This window comes from Esox lucius, chromosome 18 (assembly GCF_011004845.1).
Source record: "Esox lucius isolate fEsoLuc1 chromosome 18, fEsoLuc1.pri, whole genome shotgun sequence".
NCBI classification, from domain to species: Eukaryota; Metazoa; Chordata; class Actinopteri; order Esociformes; family Esocidae; genus Esox; species Esox lucius.
Window position 1 is genome coordinate 14509512 of NC_047586.1, and position 16847 is coordinate 14526358.

Genomic DNA, 16847 nt, shown 5'->3' on the forward strand with positions numbered 1-16847 from the left:
AAGGGTCAAGTGCCTCCCTGTCTTTTGTCATAAACAATACAGACATGGCCTATATAAGACTAAGTAAATAAGTAAGCATGCACACAAGCCAATGACAACAAGTAACTAAGCGGCTAGGAAAATGTTTCAACATGGACCATTATTTATTTTATTTTGAACATGGCAACAATACAATAAATATATACTTGGTGATATTCACAAATTACATTTTTGGATTCACAGGAAACAAACACTTTGGAAACCTTCACAGTGAGAACAACATCTATTACACAAAAATTCACAAAACAAAGCCACAGCTGTATGGATTTGTGGTTAGTGGGATGCAGAAAGGGGAATGACATTCTTGAGCAGGAACAGGTTACACAGTTACAGTATTGTCAGTATGTCATGCAGTAGGAATGGTCAGATTTGATAACCTACTTGAGACAAATGAACACTCCCTCAACCCACATTGGTCTGGAAACTGGTATAAGATCTCAACAGAACACGTTGAGAATTTTTTTTATTTCTGTTTCCCAAATTAAATATCTGCAGTCTTTTGTCCTTCCCATATGTAGTGGTAGAAAATAAGTGACTTTTACACAACAAACGATTGTGTGAATTACACGGAACAGACAGCGCGAAACACCACTCTGTAATCGCCCTTGGCTTTTGTATTAATGAACAATAGACTGAGCCGTCCCCTCTACAATCAAGCTCTACTAACAAAACCATATCTGGTCAAAGTTAAGACAGGCTGTAATACTGCCTTAATCTATTTAGTGCTTGGATATATCAACCTTGTGGCCAATATAGGGCTTCCCTAAAAACAACAGAAAACATACATGTACAACAAAATGTGAAACTATTTCAAGAGGCAATTTAAATAAAAAAAAAAGTTTACAAATAAATTGTAAAACAAAATATCTCTATAAAATGTGAGAAACACAAAATACAATCGTAAAACAAAATTTGGTCATTGAAAAACCTTACCCTTAATGTTCCCTTCTTAGTGGACAGTTGTGTTGGTAAATGGCGATGGAATGCGCCTATATGCTATACAACATCCTCAATAGTCTATATAGGTCTATATAGGACAACAGACATGAGAACCTTCTCATGCCTCTTCACTTTGTAAACAATTACTCATTATGGTTCTGGGGTGGATAAAGCCCCACCTAAAACTTCAAACTTTTCACCTTTTGTTTTTAATATCAGTTCCTAATGCCAGGGGGGAAAAAAGATTGCTTCTTGTGTCCTCATCTGGCATTGTCTTATTGGCTGCGTAGAAAATGTATCATTGTATATTCCCCTCTGATCACATACTTATTCCCTTTTCATTTACAATTCTCCTACAGTCCAAATAATCTCATTCACCATGCCCATGTTTTGATCAGGTATTTAAAGTCACCTATGACTGATACTAAGGCCAACTGCAGGACAACAGTCTCTTTGAGCCTAAAGGAGTTTTTAATTCTTCATCTCCCCCTCTGCAGGCAGGCTGCATGCTAAGATAGCTGGGTAGGTGGCGTGGGAGGTATAAGGCAGCTAATAGAGTGAAAGGGAAAAACATCAGCCAAAGCTTCTCAACCCTCCTTCAGGACAAACCTGCTAGCATTAACAATGTCAAAGTCCTAGTTCCCCATCAGTATGAGTGGGGTTTGGGGGGATGGACTGTGGGAGGTGGAGAAAGGGATGCTACTCGAAGGCCCAGACCTCAACACTCTGGATGGTGAAGTCCTGGGTGGTGAGGGGCTGGTTGTGGAAGGTGGCACAGCTGGAGGTGGTTCCATGGTACAAGTCTGCATCCAGCCACAGCCCTATCTGACCACTGGGGAGAGGGGGAACAACAGGGACAGTGGTAGTTGTGTGCCGACACTCATTTCACTTGCATAGCCGGAGTCAGAGGTTCCCAAACTAGGGGTCACGACCCCATGTGGGGTCACCTGATATGAAAATGGGTTTGGGGTAGAATGTTTTACAATTGACTCTCATAGCCGCAAATAAAAAAACAATTATATAATTTTTCTTCACATGGTTGGGGTTCGCGAGAATCTTTAGATATCGAAATGGGGGAACCCCTGGCCTAAGTCATGTCCCAAGCAGAAGATGACAAATTGAAAACAATGTGGATCTGCTTGAATGACAAGCCAGACAGTGTTCAGAATGTATGACTTCCCACAGTGCTACTACTGTCAATGGGGTCTTGGCGACTGACAACGCCCGTAACAACTTGAGCAAATCGACTGAAAAGTAACAGTGCAAATGCAATGACAAACGAGTCAGAAAGTCATACACAACAACATGGATATTCATCAAATACATCATGATTTATTTATTTATTATAACAGGCCCACGGCATGGTCACTCAAGTCTGATTTTAATATTTGTCAGTTGGTTCAGAAATAGGGAATATTCAACCTACCTCCCATTTCTATAAGCTAGTAGCATAGTTAGCATAAAAAAATGTTGGATGGTAGTCAAAGCCATTTTTCCTATAATTCAGTTGATTGGTAATGATGACATGTGGTCAACATATATTCAAGGGGTATATTGGTGTCAAACATCCATGCAAGCATCATACTTAGTTTGAAATACAAAGTCTGGGCAGTACACTCACCCTCCTCCCCCCATCTGAAGAGAATCAATGTTGCCTTTCACAAAGTAGGAGTTCTTCCCAGTCCAGCGATACACCTGAGAAAAGACAACCCACGCTAATTCAGGAGGCAAAGCATTGGCATAGAGGTTTTATGAACATACAGCAGGTATGTGGATACAAGAGTGTATATATGAGAGCAGGTCAGACCTTGATCTCAGGACAGAAGCTGAAGAGGAAGGTCTCTCCTGTGCCATAGCAGTGCTCGCTTACTCTGAAGGGATGGGTGGAGTATCCCCCAAACAACTGATAAAGAATAAGAAAAGTCAAGAGTCTAATATAAACTGTGTGTGTGTGTTACTATACTTGAGAGAGCCATAATTTCTCACAAGCATAGTAGTAACCCAATGCAAATCAGGTAAAGTGAGGACATTTTGGGGTTCAGGTTAGGGTTTAATAAGGAGGGTTAGGGTTTGGCATTAAGGGGTTGGCATCTGTCTTATGGTTTGTTTACATTTTGGGGTTGAGGGTTAAGATTAGTTTTAGGGTTCATTTTTGAGTTAGGGGTTAAGGAAAATAATATTTATAATAGGAATGAATGTTGGTTCCCAGAAAACCCCTCCCAAGTATAGCAAAATGTGTGTGTGTGTGTGTGTGACTGTGTGAGAAAGTGCACACGCTCGCACCTGGTTCCCCATGTCTTTGATTACCAGCAGCACAGGACTATCCACCTCTAACAGGCTCCTGTACATGGTCTTTAGGCTGGTCCCATGTTCTAATGTACTGTATGCCAGTCGCCATGGATACCCCTGCACTCGTGCCGGCAGCCGACACGCAAGCTGTATGGAGGAAGACACGTGGTTCAGGAAGGAGTGTTTCAGTGTGGATCTCTGAGTGCAGGTCCTGTAGGCAGGTTAAAGTCTGCTTGACTGAAAGGGTTGGGTCACACCATGTGTGCGTCTACCTTCTCGATGTGCGTGTCTTGAAGCAGAGCACTAGGGTCACTGAGCATGGGCAGTAGATCCCCCAAAGGCTCCTCCCCATCGTAGCTGCCAAAACTCTGCCTACGCTTTGCCTCATCGATGGTGATGATCTACGAACGCAACAATGTTGAAACATCCTCAAAATCATCTCACGGTCCAAACACTCGATACAAACGTGGACAACTTCAGTCACACAAACGTGTACATATCCAGACTTATTTCTCCGGTGTCCTGTTGGATGTTAGGAAGAGCCAAAGGACCAGACAACAGCACTTCAGGGCCTGACAGCTAGCGGTCCCTAGCCAAAGTCCACGAGGTCAAAACGCTGTTCATCTGAAGATTTGAATGTCTTGATGAACGATGTAGCCAGGGAAAGGTAATGCAGTCTGAACCTCCACCCAGCACAGCCAGAGGAGTACCAGGCCACCCCTACAGCCCAGCTACTATCTAGGAAATTTCTAGGTTCCTTTGTAATTTACTTTTTTTTATTCACTGAGCTTAAACTTATCGCTAACTATCTAGGGTTTTAGATTGGTTATCTATAAGCCCTTTGTGACATCCGCTGATATGAAAAGGTGAAATAAATGTGATTGACAGATTGTGCAGTGTTATGTTTCAAACAAAATCCACCACTTTGAGCAGTCAGGCTGTGTGAACTTACTTCCCAGCCGCGAGGGGACTTGGGGGGACTAAAGAAGTTATCAATCATGTTGAGCTCATCCTTCTCCACCACCACGAAGCCCTGCTCCCTGGCCTCCTTACCATACACGTCAGGAGACCACTGGATGAAAAATGCATACAGGTGGTCCACCCTGAAACACAACAAACACAAACATTTATTTTATAGAAACACGGTGAATAAACGCCAGTAATGAAAAGGGGATCAACCTCTAACCTCTCCTGGGGCACAGCGAACCAGTACTCAGGCTGTTTTCCACGCGTGTTGGCAGGGCTGGATGTCCGGCCAATGACAAAGGATTTCCTCATGGGTTTGCCGACCTTGAAGCAGAGAAACATGGGAGGGGTCTTACTCTTCTCCTCCATGGAGATAAGCATGTCTGCAAAGAAGAAATGAAATACGGGGTCAACGCGATACAGAAACGGAACAAACAGTGCCACCATCCTACTTGCATTACATGAATGTTTTCACATGCGACTTGCAATTTTAATTCAGGAGCAAAATAAAAAATTATAGACTGGGTAAATCAATCTGAATTCTCTTTTTGATCGCACCACTTTTTGTTTGACTATTGTTAACTTTTCAGGTGCTAGAACATTTACATGCTAGAGGTTTCTGTGTTCCGCCCACCACTGGTTGAGATTGCTTTTAAATACAGAGTGGGTCTCTAAGTTTTGACGGTTTGAGTTTTGAAGTTCATCCATTTTTACATATAGCCAGATTTTCACACTTCCTGGGCCCCAACCTTCTTGCCACCCTTCCCAAATAGTTAAAATAAATAAATGTTTGGTTACAGCAAAATCACACTGCCATAGTTTCACATTTATTACAATTCAAGCTGACAAATCATAAAAATTTGATATCACATTGTTTTCTGTTGTTAGAGAGTAATCTTTGATTAATTGCAATGCATGCTTTAGCAGTATGTTGGAAATACAAATAGTGCCTGAAGGGTTTACTAAGCAATGTCCTCTTGTTTGCATCTTCATTTTTGGTTTAGTCTCGTTTCCTATTGCTGTGTGTGCTTGTTTGTCTACCACATTCAATAGCCATTAGCAATTATGCTAATGTGATAACAGTCTTTCCCTACCAACATACTCAAATAAATGTTAACCAAACAGCATAATATAATTTTTTTAACCTGAAAATCAAAAAAGAATTTGCTTGACCTTGCCAATATAGACCACACATACACTATTCCTCTCTGGAGACATCTGTCATCTACTATGAATTAGATACTTTTTAATAGTCTGCTATGACACCAATCAACTGGGCACATGTTTCCTTGGCCTGATTTCATTAAGCAGCAGACAAGCAACGTTTAAACCATATTTGTAAGCTTCTAAAAAATATATTAATGTCAACCAATCATATTTTACATCTATGAGGACATATCTAATCGTATGGCGGACTAAGCAAAATAGCTAAATTTTGAGCACCTTCATCTCTTGAATGTCTTAGAACTGAGGTCCAAAAAGTCACTTACTGGACTTCTAGAATAGGTAAATATGTATGGCCTGTTTGGTTCAAATCAAAATAAGTGGCTTCAAAAAATTATAGAATTTAATGGGACTTAAATTGGTGCTACTAAAGGAATTTCTTTGCACCCAAACCCTTTGAGTCAGGCTCACACCTGCTCCTTTTGTTAACCTGTTGCAAAGTCTGATCACTCACTCTGGATTGGTGCCTGCATCTTCTCCAGAAGCCAGGACTTCACCTCGGCCTTGTTGCTATTCTTCTGCTTCTCTTCTTCACTCAGCCCCTCCTCAACCATTGGTCCAATCTGCGGACCGCCTGCAAGGCTGCATTCCTGAACACAACTTTTTCCCAGAGAATCTGCGGTCTCACTCAAGCTCAACTTCCTGTTTTGATCCACTTCTGATTCTGATTGGTGGTTAATGCTAACACTGTTTACTATTAGCCCTGTTGACTTCTTGTCTTTGACGTCACTTGCAGCTAGGCTTGAGGACTTCTCCTTTAAGAGTTCATTCTTCCCAGTCTCCAAAGGGCCAGGCAGTGATACTATTGTGTCCTCAATGGAGCTGTTCTGTACCAGTCCTTCATCCTCCTCCTCCTCCTCCCCTCTTTTCAAAGTAAGTAGGACTGGGTCAGAAAAGGACTCATCCTTGGGCTCCGACTGTCTAGTAGTAGGGGATCCTTGGAGCGGTCCCTGCTGTTCCTGGCTGGTAGATAATTTGAATCCAGTCTCCAGTTCCTCAGTGATCAAGGGAAGATCCAGCTCTGTGAAACCCTCATCTGATGGAGACTTGTCAGCTGGCTCACACTCTGCTGTCTCTACAACTACGACAAGACATTTCTAATCAGTGTTATTAAAAAAAAAAAATTTGTGAAGACAACGCATACTCGTATTTGTATTGCTATCCATTTCATCATACTTCATGCTGGTAATTACTTGTCATCAGAAAAACTGGAAATCCTCTTTAAAAAGCTCTGAAAGTTTTAAACAGAAGTGTGCATCACAATGCTTAAATTCATTCAAAACGTGGTTCAAAGCAAAGACATTTGCTTAGCTGAAAAGCAGAATTGAAACGCAAAAGAGAAAAGAGGATCTGGTGAACAGAATGGAGCTGTGTGTGTCTGACTCAGAATGAGAGGGAAGGTCAGCAGGATTATTATAATTTGTTCGTGGCAGAATGCACAACTTACACACTACACGTCTTTACAGACAACCCAATAGAGTTATTAAGAGTACACAGCTCAACACTGCTGGAAGGACAGAGATCCATGCTGCAATAGAAATATGATTTACTCCAATCCAGTAAAGTTCCTATGTGTTCTCAGTCATACCAGTCTCTGAAAGGGCAGAGTCCATGTCATCCAGTACGATGGGCCGTTTGGGGTCCAGCGCCTCGTAACGGCTGAAGGGGTTGAGGTCATGCTCTGAGGGCAGCTCTTCCCACTCCCCAGGCCTGTACAGAGGACACAGATCCTGTGGTAGGTCGCTGCGGTGGTCAGGTGGCACCAAAGACAACACAAAAGGAGGATGGGAAAAATAAAAAAGGAATGGAAAGAAATCATAAATGGACACAATGAAAAAGCAACACAAAAACAGACCACAAATAAAAATTCTAAAGGCAAAATGATGATGATACTAAAAATAATAGTAACTAAGCAACAATTGGCATGTATAAAATTGAATTGAACAGATAATTCAAAAAATAAATAACCAAAAACGTAAAAAATAAATAATAATAACTAGAAAAATAACCATATTGTATGATATCCACAACATTAACCATTTTCTTTCTTTTTGATGCATGTTGCTGCTGTCATTTATTGGATTTTGAACCAAAACCTATTAGTGACAATTTCAATGTGAAAAACATGTTTTTAATGGGACAAATACTATTTCATAATACTGTACTCAAGGTCCTCTTTGGTTCAGTACAAGTAAATAGCAGTTTAAGTCCCTGCATGAGCTCTGAAAATGAATTAGGCTTTTTACCTCAGAGAAGGAAGAAAGGTCAAGGGAGATGGGAAGAAGTGCAGAAAGAGTTGAAATGCCAAAGGTGAAGAATGAGTAAGAAAGCATAGGTTAAGAGGAAGAGTTAGTTTAAACGGAGCGAAATAGAACAGTAAGTGTCTCTGGATAGCAGGGCGAGTTCTTACGATGGCAGCGCATCCTTGAGCTTCATGCGAGAGATGTCATCGTAGAGGGCCACAGATACCACCTCCTCCATGGGGCAGATCAGGCCGTACTCCTCACAGCCGTGCTCGATCACCAGGGGGTCCGACTTGTGAGGGTCAAACATGATGTTGTTGGGCGTCACAATCATCACCCCTCCCACCACACCCTGGTAGACACAATGAGACATGTCTATTAGCCTGGTGTCCTAAGGGCGGGGGTCTTCATTTTTAAAATGGCCTCCGATGTGGCCACTCACCATTCCATCAGTAAAGTACTTGCAGCTCATTTTGATGAACTTGACTGTCGCAGGGCTTTCGTCCTCAGACAGGGGAGACAGCTCACGTTGGAACGGTTTAACTGCCCTACTACAGGGGTTTCCATCCTGTAACACATCGCCAGGCAGCATAGATGAGCACAGAACTAAGATCCGATTCATTACTGCAGTCTAGGGACTTAAGAACGGACTTACCTCTGAGACCTTCTCACATGTGCTGTTGGTGGAGCTCGGCCCAGAGGAATCCCCTGACTGAAAGTCTGGAACAAACAGCTTCTGCAAGATTGGCGGACAGGCATGGTTAAACAATCCGAAAGCCACGACTGCCAGAAGAAAAGTGATGCAGTCCAGTCACCAAACTTGCAGACCCAAACCCTCAGTCCTTGAGATTGTGTCACCAGTAGTCTCTAGGTTCAAGACCCAGTGGCGTTCACATCAAGTCTGAGTCCCACGTTAAAGGGTCCAACTCTAAATTACTGCATGATTACAGCGGTCAGTAAAATGGCAAGAGGAACTGTGGAACAACTGTTTGCTATACCATTTCCTTTCACCATGTCACGGAATTGTTTTGCCCAATATTCTTCCAACATAAGCAAGAGGCTGGTCTGTGCTGTGTGTATCAATGGTTGGGCAGGAGAGGAGCATCCCTCACTCACTCTCAGCTAAACTGATTCTGAGGAATAAAAACCGCAGAAAACCTGTTTTAAAAAGTGCCAAACACAACAACCTGTCAGGTCCTTGGAGTGCAGAACTGCACGTGACATGACGAACCAACCATGTCCATCGCCACGCCCCCTTGCTACACCAAGCACCGGAATCCCTTTTTGATCTAGAAACTCCCCTGACGTCGTAGGCCCGTGCTATGCAAAAAGACCATGGTCCTGAAGGCCCAAAACACTTCCGGTGTCCTTCCTGTCCTTCTAATCGTGATCCAGTTCAGATCGGGGTCAACAGGTGAGTGCTTCTAACTACCAGGTAGAAACTACAAACTGAAGTGTTTCAGCATTCCAGGACCTACATTTCCTGCCCTTGTGATTAACTAAATAAACTCACAAAGGCATGGGGAGACCGTCTGTTTCTCATCAGACTGTCCACGGCTTTAAAAGAAATATTAGAAAAAAGATGCGCCTGCATTTACCCTCTGTCCAGGCTTTTCAACATGATCTTTAGTCATGATTCATGCAGTTCTGGAGGGGGATAATATCTTACAGGTTTCGAACCACAGCAGGACAAAACACGACACAGCCTGACCCTAGCGGGATCCAGAGTGATATGCGCGGCATGCTCACCTGTCCAGGATAGACACTACGAGAGAAGAGGCGGTTGAGCTGCACCAGTTTGTTGGGAGTGATGTTGAACTTCAGAGCAATGCTGTTTAGAGATTCCTGTGGTCCCACCTTCAACATGAAGTAACATCCATCGTTAACTTTATAATCAAGCATCTGTCCAAATCACCTTGCAAGAAAATATTTGAAAACAGAAAAAGACATGTCCCTGAGAAGGATACCTGACTTTGAATGAAAAAAAAAAAAAACTTGATTGGTTTATGGTTCACATTGCTTTGTTAAGCTGCAGGTGGGGTGGAGGGGGGCTTACGGTATACTCCACTGTTCCGGGGGGCCTCCTCTTCTCTCTCTTGGCCTGGCTGCTCATGTTGCTGCTGTCATCTGCATGAGAGTAATGTCACAGACAAATGAGATACTGCTTTCACTACGATCGTGCAACGATCCAAAACACTTACACGGATACATTACTTTCCAATTCAAGCCTTTATTCTAGCGAAAGACGGCACTCAATATTGCCCAAGCCAGCGCATTAGCGCTTCATTCAGTGTGCTCAGAGTCATGTGCTCAGAGTCATGTGCCAAACTGGATTTGCAAGCCAGACAACCAGAACTTCCGGGTCCAGTCTGTTTATGTGTGCAGGGCACACATCAGACTCAAGGCATGTCACCTCAATCAGTCCTCAGATGCAGACAGGGGAGCCAATTATGCTGTGATCACAAATGCATGTGTGCTTGCACAGAGACTACAAGCGTTAAATCACTGCTTTTTCCATGTCCGTGGGTCAAAATATATAGGAATGGATCACTAGCTTCATAGGTAAACGTAATACACAATATCACTATTACCCATGATAGATTTCTACTGCAGCGTTGTAAACAATCTACCCCTCAATGCATACAACTTTTTTCTAACAGTTTTGTTCAACCAATCACTGGGCAAAGACGTTCTAACTGGCCTAAATTAAAATGGACCGGACTTCCGGACAAGGAAGTTGACAGAGCAGATTCAGATTTTATTGAGGTAATATTGGGGAGGTGGGCTTGTTGTGCTTCAGTAGAAAACTTCTGAAACCACTGCCACAGATAGATATATATTAAGATTGGACCTGAACTAAAGAATCATGTTTGGATTGTTTGTTAATCCACCACTAAATAAATATGGGCAGATACATAATATCGATAATCGGTGCCTCCCAAAACTCTGTATCAGTAAGACAGTGTGTACCTACGTTGGCTCCTCGGTCAGTGGGGATTATCTAGGATCATAGGACAGTTTGGATGTAATTTTATTATATTTTTATCCATTAGACAATGTCCTTACAATTAAAAGGTGGCAGACTGTACAAGACCACCTTGGTTTTGCAATAATCTATTAGAACTTGAGAAGTAGGCCATAGAATGCCTCTCAAAGTTACATTTCACCTAAGCTGATGGCTTATTTGGAATTAAGAAAAAATACAATTCTATAGCAAAACATGGGAGAATTCTGTCTGCCAAAAGGGTTTATAAAGATGAGAATCTACTCAGTTACGCAACTTTTGTTTGAAACACAATACCTCTGACCATTTGCTACTAACAGCAAGGGTCCTGTATGTGTGAGAGTGTATTATATTTTTTTACCTAAATCGCCAGGTGGGTTTGGTTTAATCCTCTCTTGAGGGTCAGAAAAAGCAGGGATGTCTGGGCAGGAGATGACGGGAGTCTTCAAGGACGAATCGGAATTGTTCTGCTCGGTTATAGTCTTCTCTGATTGGCTCTGCTTGAGCTGTCTCCGCCTCTTTAGCCTGTGGATATGGAGAAAGAAAGTGTAACCTTGGATTACACTACCCATGGAAGTTACGGGTCTTATTCTAGCAGCCTTTTTCCTCCGCTCAGTCCTCCCTATCCTCTTCTCTCTACTCCCCCAGCCTCTTTCCTGTTTCATAATTAATCATTGATAGGTCAGGCGATGATGGCGTCTCCCTCCCCGCTCATCAGGGTTCATTACCAGGACAATCGGCAGCTGAATAAGCTGACATGGCAGCATGTGGCTCTAGAGTCGCCCAGTATACACAGGGACAGTGCTGGGCCTATCACGGCACCTACTGAAAATACTTGTAAAAAGGTATGCCCAGTATGGAAAGAGACAGAAAAAGAGAGCGAGGAGGCATGGACATCAATATTTAGGGGAAAACAGCACATGCAAAATTGAAAAGCAGGAACCTAGACAGCATGAGAGACAAACACAGTGAGCACTAGAGGTTGCCTAATGGAGGACCACTAAGCAGTGGATCAATAGGGCTTCAGACACGAGACAGACAGATGCAGCTCTGACCTACCCAATAGCTCCTCGCCCCTTAATGTGCCAGCAGCTGAACAGACTCACATCTGGTAAACATTTCAGAATTCCACCAGAACACTCCTGTTTCCGAGGAACATTTCCACAAGCAGAATGTATAGACTTACGTTCTATAATCCGGTAGCAGAGAAACATATGGTCTGCACTCAAATAAGGCCACAGAAAACACAACACACAAACAACTTGTCCAAAACAGCAATAACTTAATTAAGACGCTGCCAAGTGGGTTTGTTGATTTTATCTGTAACCATGATTTTCCAAAGCTTTCCAAATGTTAATCCTAAATTCAAGGTCAACAGAGATGATGTCAACCTATACAGTACATTTCCATCTATTTTCACAGACAAAGGTTCATACTGCAGCTATATTATCCATTTAGAAACAAGCATATAGATAAATAAAATAAAAAGCAGCAGCCACAGAGACAACAGGCCAAAATCTGTTGTAATTTGGTATCTGTTTCCCATGGATCAGTCTGGCCAAAACCATATAGCAGTAGACAGGCTATCATGCTTCCATCAGCAGTCATCCCTACTGGATTTCCCATGCCTCAGCTACTTTTACAGAGATAAAAATACTCCATAAACAATATTCAACAATAAAAAATGATAAACAAAATGGTCGGTGTGAAGGCAATCCTGTGATACCACAGAATGGGTAAGCATGAAATGTCATTATCAGCTGTTAGTGAGCAATCTAGTAATTTGCACCTCGCACGATCCTATGTACCTTACAAGTAAGCAAATGGAGCTTGTAAATTCAGGATTGCAGGTTCAATTCCCAGATGTTGCCAGTGCAAAGAAAGTGTGTGAAAATGTATGCACCCGTTATGGTAAGTTGCTCAGGATAACAACATCTGCTAAATGTCTGGAATGTAACAGGAAGAGCGGAGTCCCAAGCTGCAGCTGTAAGTTCAGGAGAGAGGTGAGGTCCTTTCCTTCCTCCGATCCCTCTCTGGCAACATTGGGATAAGCCTGGCTCTATTCTGAAAGGCTAGGACTGCATTTAGACACGGATTATTCATGTTTTAAATGTATTTACCAATACACTTCTGTGCGCACAACTCCAATTAAAACAAACAGCCGTACAGCCTAATATTTCACCATGATGCAGCAATTCGATTTAAATGTGCACTGCACTAATCCGCTACTTTAGTGTTTGTGAGCGTTGAGGCATGACTCAACGGCATCTGTGCCAGTATCAGGTTTACCCATTGCAGTTAGGGCCAGATGGCTGCAGAGTACTAGTCTGTAAACATGTCGTCAGTAGGGGTATACAGACAAAACAAAATGAAAGCCGCTTAGTGTACTGTGCCAAACAACCTCATAACTAGGAGTCATTCAGAGGTGCCACAAAACATTGTTCTACGTCTTTCAAACACGCACACAATGTGATGGAAGAAAAACACAGGAAAAAGCTTTGACTTACCTGGCAAAGTAGCCTGGCTTCCTCTCTCTCTTCTCCATCAGTGAGGTGTCCTGATGCTGCATGTACCACAAAGCACACGCTTTGGGCAGAAGTCCTCCGCACTGTTTTCCTTTCGCAGACTCTTCACCCTTCCTCATCCAGGGAGATAAATAATTAGCTGAGTAACTGTCGTCTGCAGCAGAGTAGCAGCATACAAACCAGAAAGCCAGCGACGGCAAGAGATTCCACTGATGGCTAATGCTAGCGCCTGGTCATCAGCTTAAGTGTAGCATGCTGAAAGCATACTGAACAAGAATTTGTGATGCTGCTTAGATGATACTCATTGACCAGAGAGTACATCCCTCAACTTCCTAAACAAAATGTCCCAAAGCTTTATTAAGCTACTAACTACTTTTTTTCATTGTTGCATCTTGTAGCCTGAGTGGTTGCTGACCAGTTGTCTCTTTCTGTTATCATGTTTTCCTTATTAGTTTTTCATCTGCAAAGTATATTGTATCAGTGTCAGTGTGTGTACGTTAAATATTTACCCTACAAATATTCTAGTGGGTGGATGTGTGAATGTGTTGCAAGATTATTTCCTAAACCACTGTAGCTTACAATGGAAACCCTTGTTAGAGATTTATTACAATAATTGTTACATAACAGTACATTTTGATGGCTGAAGCAACATTTGCAGCAGATACTAAACAGCAAAATATAAACAGTCAACATTGAGCCTTTTCATATTGGCAGACAGACATCTAGAACCAAATGACCAGCTAGCTAAACAGCAAATGCCACACTACAAATACATAGCAATAAGCAAGCTGTATAACAGTTTCAAAAACATAGTTTTCCCCTCATTAATTACACTATATCTTATTTTTATGATGGTTTCTGTTGGAGAAAGTTTGATTAGAAAGAAAATACACTATGACTTTAATTACTGTTACTGTCCCTAATGTCTGAACAAACAGCAGCAGGTAGGGCTTTCTCCCATAGAGCTACCTCAATTTTTATGGAATGATCGGCCCATCTAGGCGACAGACACTGACTGTCTCAACCTTTAAAGGGGAATAAGAATTAATACCTACAATTTGTTTAATTGCTTGACGTAATTGTTGGCCTAGCTCTCTATGTATGCAACTCAATCCCTGGTTACACTGCTCTCCCCTAGTAAAGAGAGTTGATAGAACCTTGTGAAATAATGGTTAAGTGAAAAACAAATGCTCTGTCACTGCGAAAACAAAATATTGGGAGTTATTTTGGCAATATTTGAAGTTCACCATTTCTAACACCTCCTTACCGCACAAGCCAGCGAACCGTCTTTAGAGATGTTAAAAAATAATATGCCATCAATAACATTGGTGCTATACCACCTCAGGGTGGTTTGCTGTCTGATACTGCAAGTAGATGGAACCATGTCCTGCCCTGTTGAACCTGGTCTATGGATTGGGCCATAATGCCTCTGAACATCTTTCCGTTATCTTTGTCATTAATCCATAGAATATTTTTGTGAAAGTTCTTCAAATTCAAGGACAGAAAACATTTGATCAAAATGGCAGTTTGGGGTAAAACATTGCTTTTCGTACAATACATTTTCTTGACTAACTACAATTCCATCCATGCGGTGTCCAGTACTATAGTTTCTGACGACAACTGAAAACGCTGTTCATATGCGTTCAAAACATGTAGCTAGCCATTTATTTTATTACTAGATATTACTGAATTACTGTCCGGCCTTTCAGACATTTTTAGGATTCATAAACTGTATGTTTGGGAACTCCTGCAAATGGTGCAAAAATGACAATGGCGATTTACAATTAGCTATCGTTAGCTGGTGTTGTAGCACCCAGTGTTCACCTTAGACCAGTTAACTGTTTTTGTCTGTGCATTACGCCATTAACTACGTAATAAGCTACAGAACCGTTGCTAGCTAAAATACGCTAACTATAAAACAGAACGCTAACGTTAGGAAACCATCTAGCAAAATTAACGTCACCCACCTTTCTGTTTTACATGTTTTGGTTGCTTAATGTCCCTGGTGGATCAAAATAAATGTCCAGATAATCATGGATGCAACCCAATCAGTCTACAATGTAGATGTTTGCTTTGCAAATCTGTGCAGGGAGAATTAGCATTTTCTGCCCGAAACCAAAACACAGAATATACACACTCGCCTAGTCGCAATTTCATACACCTCGCGTCGTTTATCCTCCTCGCCAACGTAAAAGTCTACGTTCAAAAACACAAAACCCATTGGAGGAGAAGATATGAGGGCGGGATCGCTGGCTTTCTTATCCAATAATTTTAAGAAACGAGAGAATCAACTTGCAGGTCCGGAAGATAATTTGCAATCCTTATGAACCGTGGTGTAATTTATAAGTCTATTTATGCATATATTTTTTACAAGGTTAATTGGTGCTATTAGAAGTAGAAAACACAAATACATATATTTAACGAGTAATGGGAATACAACACTACGGTATGTAAGCAAGAAATATATCCTCTTCTTGATTTTAATGTATTCATGTTATGCATGTACAGTATGTCCATTGAGAACCAATTCAGTTTTAATGATGACCTGGCCAAAGACATGCAATTGCAAAATGACAAGACAACAAATAGAACAACATAAATAATGTCAAAAAAAATAAAAAATAACACTGAATACAAGGAAATAGATAATAAACATCCATAGAAAGCAATACACAGAAAAGTTTTGAGGTTTCAGCAGGTGAATTGTTCACATAGCAGCTTGGTTAGTTTATTTAGTTTAGTAAGTATTAATCTTAAGATTGTTTTGTAACAGGGTCTAAGGCTTTAGCCAGATTAATTAAAAAAAACAATGCCAAAATGCTGCTTTTTATTTAAATCATTTATGCCATTGTTTTGGAACTATAGCGATGCTGAGGCAATAAGACACCCGTGGCCAACTCTGAAGCCTGACCCAACCACAGCAGAACTGAAGATGATGGGTTAGAGATTTGTTAACCAAACAATCCAAAAATGTTGACAGGCATGACAAAACGTGTATAGGCTTATAACAGTTAAGGTCAAGCTTGTTGCCCCCTTTGAAAAGAAGAATGACAAGAGAAGCTTTCCAATCCTTTGAGATTGCATCAGTTTTTAATGAAAGGTTTAACTGGCAAGGGGATGAGCTAATAGATAAAGAAAACCTCAGAAAAAATACATTAATTTGAATTTGAAGTCACATTGAAGTGACTATATTTTCCCTTTCCTTCTGTCACAAGAAATCGTTGATGTTGCAAATGATTAATGCAAAGTCTAAACAATTTTGAAGCATGTGTCTACTTTTCCAGTTAATCTTTATTTAGGTCACTAAGCTTCCTGTTGTATGGTTTTTCATACATTCAGGTTAGCTTGTTTTTTCTTTGCTTATCTTCCAAAGAATGTTGCAATGATGTTGGCTTCTGTCCAATAAATTCCCAGCAACATAGAAATTTGAGCTGAGTTAAAAAAGGTCCAATCAGGAAATAAGACAACCTGATAATGTATATATTTGTACCTAAAATATCCTGAAAATTACTTAGCTCAGCTTGTAGGCCAACATTTTATTACTCAGTCTAGTATAATACCAACCAGCCTTTTAGCCTGGATAATCAGATTTACAATACAACCACCATGCTTCTGCAG

General features: G+C 41.3%; 1 protein-coding gene across 3 annotated transcripts; it reads right to left on the bottom strand.

Moving 5' to 3' along the window:
- Positions 1-119: 119 nt before the first annotated feature.
- Positions 120-15408, bottom strand: LOC105017643 (nuclear receptor coactivator 7). Of its 3 annotated transcripts, none has more exons than XM_010882392.4 (17): positions 15197-15408; positions 13212-13339; positions 11066-11229; positions 9757-9827; positions 9450-9557; positions 8356-8436; positions 8143-8268; positions 7868-8052; positions 7046-7167; positions 5912-6538; positions 4454-4616; positions 4220-4370; positions 3540-3668; positions 3262-3414; positions 2786-2881; positions 2600-2673; positions 120-1810 (listed from the first exon to the last, which is right to left on the bottom strand). In XM_010882392.4, the coding sequence occupies exons 2-17, from the start codon at positions 13271-13273 to the stop codon at positions 1678-1680; spliced, it is 2445 nt and encodes an 814-aa protein (XP_010880694.1). In that variant the 5' UTR covers positions 13274-13339; positions 15197-15408; the 3' UTR covers positions 120-1677. The 3 variants fall into 3 exon arrangements, with proteins under 3 accessions (XP_010880694.1, XP_010880692.1, XP_010880693.1); XM_010882390.4 differs by having other exon boundaries at positions 7046-7200; XM_010882391.4 differs by having other exon boundaries at positions 7046-7200; positions 13212-13343.
- Between the last annotated feature and the right edge of the window lie 1439 nt (positions 15409-16847).

Coding starts and splice junctions, on each gene's coding strand:
- LOC105017643 (XM_010882390.4), bottom strand. CDS start 13,273: ATGCAGCATCAGGACACCTCACTGATGGAGAAGAGAGAGAGGAAGCCA. Junction 9,828..11,065: donor AAACCCACCTGGCGATTTAG/GTAAAAAAATAT, acceptor ACTCTCATGCAG/ATGACAGCAGCAACATGAGC. Junction 6,539..7,045: donor CTCTGCCCTTTCAGAGACTG/GTATGACTGAGA, acceptor GTCTTGTCGTAG/TTGTAGAGACAGCAGAGTGT.